The sequence below is a fragment of the Buceros rhinoceros genome, unplaced genomic scaffold, assembly GCF_000710305.1.
Source record: "Buceros rhinoceros silvestris isolate BGI_N320 unplaced genomic scaffold, ASM71030v1 scaffold20972, whole genome shotgun sequence".
Classification (NCBI taxonomy): domain Eukaryota; kingdom Metazoa; phylum Chordata; class Aves; order Bucerotiformes; family Bucerotidae; genus Buceros; species Buceros rhinoceros.
The window spans coordinates 1-445 of record NW_010397391.1 but is presented as its reverse complement, the minus strand read 5'-3'; the positions used below and the strand labels follow the sequence as shown (position 1 = coordinate 445).

Below are 445 nucleotides of genomic sequence, written 5' to 3'. Positions count from 1 at the left end.
GTATGGAGCGATGTGGGGAGGGCGGGTGGTGGGGGATGCGGGGGAACAGCGGGAGGTTGATGTTGCGCCACTGTGAGGTCCCCATCCTAGCCGGGTCTCCGGGACTGCAAAGGGAGCCCTGGGCTTCATCTCGCTTTCCCAGCAGGACCCCCCAGGACCCCTACCCTGGGCTAGCAGGGGGCTGCCGAACCCACAGCCAGGGGCTGGGAGGCAGAGGAGGGGAAGATGTCTGATTCCTGGCTGCAGCCATGACTCCCAACAGGGTCTCTCACCCCTGCCCGGCTCCCCACTGCCCTTACCTCCGAGGAAATCGGCCTCTCCCAGAAGCTGCTGCTCAGGCTGGCCCAAGCCCTGCAGCTCCCCGGGTTTCAGTTCGCAGCTCTCCTCGTACTTGGAGTAAAGCGGGTCCGAGCAGGAGAAATCCATAACGTTGAGCATCGCTCCT

General features: G+C 64.3%; 1 protein-coding gene across 1 annotated transcript in view; it reads right to left on the bottom strand.

The window, feature by feature from the left end:
- EGR4 (early growth response 4) overlaps positions 1 to 438 on the bottom strand; it is a 2,200-nt gene extending 1,762 nt beyond the window's left edge. The window contains exon 1 of the mRNA XM_010146245.1: positions 300 to 438. Coding sequence (XP_010144547.1) covers positions 300 to 438 — 139 coding nt within the window. The remainder of the gene's footprint in view (positions 1 to 299) is intronic.
- Positions 439 to 445: the final 7 nt, after the last annotated feature.